General features: G+C 58.8%; 1 protein-coding gene across 1 annotated transcript; it reads right to left on the reverse strand.

Moving 5' to 3' along the window:
- Positions 1-400: 400 nt before the first annotated feature.
- SGSH (N-sulfoglucosamine sulfohydrolase) lies at positions 401-5769 on the reverse strand (the record flags this gene model as incomplete). The annotated part of the gene is made up of 6 exons (XM_008578579.1): positions 401-1872; positions 2807-3010; positions 4239-4320; positions 4672-4828; positions 5177-5327; positions 5539-5769. Coding segments are annotated over 6 exons (1385 nt in total), but the record flags the coding sequence as incomplete, so codon positions are not given.
- Positions 5770-6442: the final 673 nt, after the last annotated feature.

Raw genomic sequence — 6442 nt, forward strand, 5'->3', positions numbered from 1 at the left:
TAAATAAAGTTTCCGGGTGACAGAAACAGTATCTTCAGTGCATCTGTGCCTGGTGGCCTCCATGTCCAGCCTAGGGATCCCTGGAGAAGCCTGGCACAGACACCTCTGCACAGGAGCCAGCCAGGCTCTTCCTGAGCACAAGAACTGCCTCCCCCGACCTGCTGTCACAGCCCGGAACCTTCTCGGGGCTGAGCACCTTCACTCCACCTCCCGGGCTTGGGGGCCACTCAGGCATGGCCTGGGTGAGGACTCCCTGGACCCCCCACCCCCTGGCCTTGCCTCCCACCTCCTGGAACTTTCATTGACTGAATGTCATTTTGACAGCAGTGTCATGAATCAGGAAATCGTCCTGGAATTCAGGTTCCTATGATCATAAATGAGTTCAGAAAACGAATTTCTGTATATTTTACTAAAATAAAAAGCTTTTATGATGGTCTGTCCTGCGGCTCCCCCACCCCCCTCGTAGGGGGTCATGAGGGAGGGAAGGGCAACCGGAGCCCACCACTCAAGGAAGAGAGCCCTCTCCTTCCAGGCTTTTCCAGGCAAGCTTCTCTCCCGTGGCGGGTGGAGGAAGGCAGGAACGGAGCGTTCTATCAGCAGCGTCGGTGCCAGCCAGAGGACGCGGCGTTTCCGTACCTTCATCTCTGCACACTCTCAAAGAGGACGAGCTTTCCCCAGGAAGACAGCAGGTCACTCAGGGAGCCTGCCACAAGTCAGTAGAAACCCAGTAGGGTCCAGCCACTTGACCGTGGGGCAAAAGGAAGGAAGCAGAAGCAAGCCCGGGGCTGTTCAAAAGCTTCCTCTGCACCAGAGGGTGATAAAAGCCAGATGTGTCCCCACACCGAGTGTGGCTTGGACCTGCCCACCACACACCTGGCACCCAGGAGCCCCCACCTCCTGTTGGGCTCAGGAATATCTGTGGGTTCCAAAGACTGCACGGGTCTCAAGCCCCGAGTGCCTGTCCCTCTATCCACAGGTCCCTGAACCAACCCAGAAAACAAGACTCCCTTGTCATGGGCTTGGGATTCTGCCCTGTGCCAGGGTCCCCCCTGGAATTCCTGTGCAGGGACATGGCTCAGACACAAGTACGGCAGTGTCCCCTACTATGGTGGCAGCACCCTTGGTGGGGAAGGATGGGGCCAGTTCACACACTCTGCCTCCCCTGCAGGCAGAGGAAGGAGCGACACCCAGCACCATGGGCGCGCGGAGGAGAGGGCTGTGGTCACTGCCACCCACGCTGGCCCCTCCCTCTATCATCAGCTGAGAAGTCTGGCCACAGGGCCACGTCTACGCAGGAGAGGGCACACGCCTGTCACAGCTCATTGTGAAGTGGCCGGCACTGGGGAGAGAGCTTTTCTTCCAGGACGCCATCGGGGGCACACACCCAGGGGTCATGGGTCTCCCACTGCCACTTGGCCAGTTGGGCCTTGAGCATTTCCAGGACCTGGGCATAGCGTGGGTCAGCAGCCAGGTTCTGGGTCTCGTGGGGGTCCCTGCTGTCATCATAGAGCTCCCAGCGTTCCCGGTAGTAGTAATGATGGAGGTCCTTGTACCAGCCTGTGGGCTGGCCGGCCACAGTGCGGTTCAGGAGGTCCTGGAAGGTCGGCGAGACGTAGAAGTCCTGGTCGATGGGAAAGGGCATCTTGAAGTTAAGGTTGTGCACGAGGCGGAAGTTCTGGTGCTGCACGGAGCGCATGGGGTAGGACATGGTGACCTCGTGGTGGCTCTGGCTGCCAAAGACAGTGGTCCAAAGAGGCTCCGCCTCCAGCGCCGGCAGGAGGGACTGGCCCGTGAGCCGGATGGTCTTGGAGCCAAAGATGGCGTAGCTGGGGTAGGGGATGGAGAACCAATCCAAGACGGTGGGCGCAAGGTCTGGATAGGAAGCACGTGTCAGAGGCAGGGCCGAAGGGCTGGCTCAGCCCCTCCAAGAAGCTAGCGGGCCACCTCGTGCGACCAAATCACTACCAGGAGGTGCAGCTTAGGGCCGACGCCTCGCACTGTTGCGTCGTCTCTCCGGAAGAGGCCCGACTTACTGATACGTAGGATCCTTACAAAATCCTACGGACCAGAAAGTTAGTCCCCACGTAGGGAGGACTCGGCTGTGCTTGCTCTGTGGTGTGACCACGGTGCTCCCTGGCTCGTGGTTTGGGGTGAAAGGGAGCTGTGGGCCCTGAGCTGTGGGGACCCGAGTGCACGCTGCCCTGAGCCGACCCCAGCAGAGCAGTAAGGCACAGAGCATCTGCCCTGGGCCAAGGGGCTCACCCCGAGACCCTCACAAAGTCTTCCCGCAGCTATAGTTTTGTCTGCCCGTCTACAGCTGGGACTGGACACGCCCAGGCCTTCTTACAGGCGAGCGTGGTCATGAGTGCTCTGGGTCCCCTGGGAAGGCGGGGCAGGTGCAGTGGTTCTCAAAGTGGGGTCCCCGGGCCCGCAGCACCCCTACCACCTGGGAACTTGTCAGACGTGCCAATCGTGACCCTCGTCCAGATCTGCCGGATCAGACACTTTGGGGGTCGCGATTTGGATGACAACAAGCGTTGCGGGTGACTGCGACACTCACCTGCAGTATACTGGGAGAGACCCAGGCTTGAATCCTAGCTTGGTGCTCATGAGCTGTGTGACCTTGGGCAGCTTACTTCACTTGTCTGAGCCTCATTTTCCCATCTGTACAACATGGGTGACTGTCCCTCCCTCGCCCGGGTGGCATGAGAACCACATTAGGTAACAGGTGCAGTGCAATGTCAGGCATGTGTGGTCCCATCAAATGTTCCTTCCCCCCTCCCCCATGCGGATGACAGGGCCATACCTAGGAGGCTCACGAAGGCCTCGCTGACCTGGCCCCAGCGTTTCGGGTGCTCTGGGGATGACACCAGCAAGGGTTCAGCGGTCCCCGGCCAGTACAGGTTGGTCCTGCCACTGGGGAAGGGGATCCCGTTGTCAGACGTGAAGATCACCAGAGTGTCGTTGAGGACACCGGCTCCACGCAGCTCCTGGAGCACAAGTCCAACCCCTGCGGGAGCAGCACAGAGCTCAGCCGCAGATGCAACGCAGAGGCTGGGGAATGTGTGGTGCTGGCCCATCTCTTTTTCCAGGTGCTGAAATCTGTCATTTTCTGGACCTTAAAACACCCTGAAGCCCTTCCCACCAGCCCAGACCTCCTGCCAACACTCTGCCCAGCTCCCCATCCCCGGGCAACCCTCGCACGGGCCTCCAGGGACCCTGTTCATCCTGCGACATTTCCACGTCACCCCCCACATAGCTGCTACCTGCCGTATGCCAGTTTCTGTGTCTTCTGGACCCTTGTGTCTGTCTCATGGAGCAAAAAGGGACAGACCTGAGCAAGGGCCAGGAGATAGGATTTCCTCTACACCCACCCGCTCCCCAGGTCACCCACAGGGGAAACGGTAAGGGTACCAACTTCCTACAGTGGGCTGAATGGTGCCCCCCAAAAGATATCTCCACCCAGAACCTGCAAATGTGGCCTTATTTGGAACAAGGGGCTTTGAAGATGTAATTAAGTGCAGGATCTCAAGACAAGCTCAACATGAAGTACCCGCGTGGGCTCTAAATCCAATAATGAGGGTCCTTATGAGAAGAGGAGACACAGACAAAAGAGAAGACGCGAGGGCAGAGAGCTGTATGAAGACTGAGACCAGAGTGAGGCCACCACAAGCCAAGGAACGCCCAGGATGGCGACAGACACCAGAAGCTGGATGAGGAAGGAGCACATTCTCCCCAAAGCCTGCAGAGGGAGCGTGGCCCTGCCCACACCTTGACTTCCAGAACTTCGAGAGTACAGATTTCTGTGGTTTTAGGGCCCCAGTGTGTGGTACTTTGTTACAGCAGCCACAAGAAACTAACGTGCCCCCTGAGTTCTGTATCTGCACAATACAGGGAACTCCAAAACCCCAAATCTTATCCAGACCCCATTGCTAAAGAATATTTGGAGTCTATACCCAACTTCTGGGGCACTCAAAGGACCTAGCCCAGGAGCAATTTTGCACCAGGGCAGCCCCAGGAGGTAAGTCCTGACCCCACCCTAAGACGGGGCAGCCCGGGTCCAGCACATGCAGTCCAGTCTGCCCGGCCCTAACACAGACCCTTCTGCACTGAGACCCCAGCTCACTCTCTGCTGCTGTAGGACCCACCTGCACTGAGCCCCACCCAGCTGGGGTGCCTGGCACAGGATGGGGACCGGAGCCTTGGCACACCTCACTGTCCCAGTTCCTCAAACTCACCTTGGTCCATCCGGCCGATGGTGGTGTACTGGGCGGCCAGGTCAGCTCGGGCTGCTGGGGTGTCAGGAACGAAGTATGGCACCTGCAACGGCGAGAGGTGGAGTCAAGCCTGGAGCAGAGAGCTGGGGGGGGTGCCCAGCCCTCAAATTGGGGTAGGAGATGGAGGTGTCAGCCTCTCCCCAGGGCTCAAAGTCATCCTCCTTCCCTGAACGGATCAGCCCAGAACAGCTTCCCTCTGGATACATCATCCCACATCTCTATGGCTCATCTGCAGCCCCACGGATGGGAACATGGATCCCATCTAGTCAGAGGGTCTCTTCTTGCACACTAACATCACACCAGCTAGGGCAAGGGCTGCAAGCTCACAGGAGGGGCAGGGTCCCTGATTTTAGGGCTGGCGACACCTTAGAAACATAGTAAGGGCCACTCCTACCTGCACGTCCTGCGGGTCATAGGTCTGGGGGATCCAGTCTGGGATGTGCCCCATGCCGGTCTCCCCGTTGCCAAACTTCTCACAGAAGGCTCCGTACTGGGGCTGGGAGTGCCCACAGCGGTGGGGGTCGTGGAAGGCCACATAGAGGAAGAAGGGCCTGCATGTGGGGAGGGACTTCAGGGTCCAGGTCAGTGGCTGACGCACCCCCTGGCTTGGCCAGTGCCTTGACTTCCTACCCTGGGGAGCCCCATTCTTTAGGCAGAACACCCTTCTTGGCTCTGCCTACTCCCCTCTGAAAGTCTCCCTGTGACCCTCACTGCCTCAGTTTCTCTATGTCCCCTCTTCCTTTTACCAAACTAACTTGAGCATCTGGAACCTTCTCCCCCACCCCCACCACCCAGCCATCTGGGGACTCCAAGAATCCCAACTGAAGACTCAGACGTGCCTCTCCAGTTAACCGCCAAGCGTGTCGCGTGAGGGTAGGAGGGCAGGTCCCTGACCCTACCTGTCGTCCTGAGTCTGCAGGAACTTCCGGACTAGCAGCTTAATTCTAGTGATGTTCCGCCCCACCTGGAGGACAGAGCCATTCTCCTCTGTGTACGCAAAGTCAAACGGGTACACGGCGTCTGGCCCCACGTGCTTCTTCCCGATGATGCCTGCGGGTGGGACAGAGGCCTGTCCAGAGTCCCCTTCAGCCTCCCCTCCCCTCTGTTCCCTTCCACGTCCCCCAAGCCCCGAGTGCGCTGTGGGTGGGTGGCCCAGGCCCTTGGTTCTCAAGGCCCCCCTGCCCAGCCAGGAGGCCCAGGCCGAGGTCCTTCGGGACGGTGTGGGCTGAGGGCTCCGCTGCCCGGGCCCGCGGTGCCTCACCTGTGCGGACACCGGCTTGGTGGAGCAGCAGCGGCAGGCTCCGCACCTTGTCGAAGGAGTTGAAGTGGTGCACGTCCTGGTGCAGCCCGTACATCCCGTTCTGATGCTGCAGGTGAAGACCCCGTGAGGCCCAGCCGCCTGCTCCTGCTCCCCACGGCTCATCCACGCGGCCCTGATTGAGACTTCGGGGGCCGGCACCTCCCACTCCCTGCCCGATGGGCCCACAGGTCCCTCCCGGGGAAGAAGCGTGGGCAGGAAAGGAGAGAATCTGGAGGCCTGCACACCAACGTTTCGGGTGACTTTTCTTCCTTTTGCTTATCTGCATTTCCCAGTTTTTCTATTGTGATCACACACTGTAGACTGCGAAAGACAGCACCAGGCCCTTTTCTGTCACCTAGTTCTTTGATATCGTAAAAGAAATCAATGTTCCTATTAAAAACTCAGATGCCTAGAAAGAGTCAGGTGAGAAGGAAAAGCCCCCCTCGTGCCTGCAGCCACTACCCAGAGCAGGTGGCGCCAAGTTGCTCGACGGACCTCTAAGGAAGCAGCTGAGAATACACACGTGACCCCCACCCCAGCACGTGTACCGTCTGCACATAGTGCGCTCTCAGCCAAGGACCCGCGGAGAGCGCGCCTGCTCACAGTGAGGTGTGTCACAGACGACATGTCAACAGCAAGCGCCCCGTATGCGCACATTCACAGCAGCGTGATTCACAGTAGCCAGAGGGCGGAGGCAGCCCGGTGCCCGGGAATGGATACACAGAGCATGGCTACCCTCCAGCAGGACACTGTCCAGCCTCGAAAAGGACGGACATTCTGCCACACCACGAACAAACCCTCAGGACATCGTGCCAAGTGAAATAAGCCAGTCACAAAAGGACAAATACTGCATGACTCCATTTTT

This window comes from Galeopterus variegatus, unplaced genomic scaffold (genome assembly GCF_000696425.1).
Source record: "Galeopterus variegatus unplaced genomic scaffold, G_variegatus-3.0.2 Scaffold1721, whole genome shotgun sequence".
In the NCBI taxonomy this organism is placed as follows: Eukaryota; Metazoa; Chordata; class Mammalia; order Dermoptera; family Cynocephalidae; genus Galeopterus; species Galeopterus variegatus.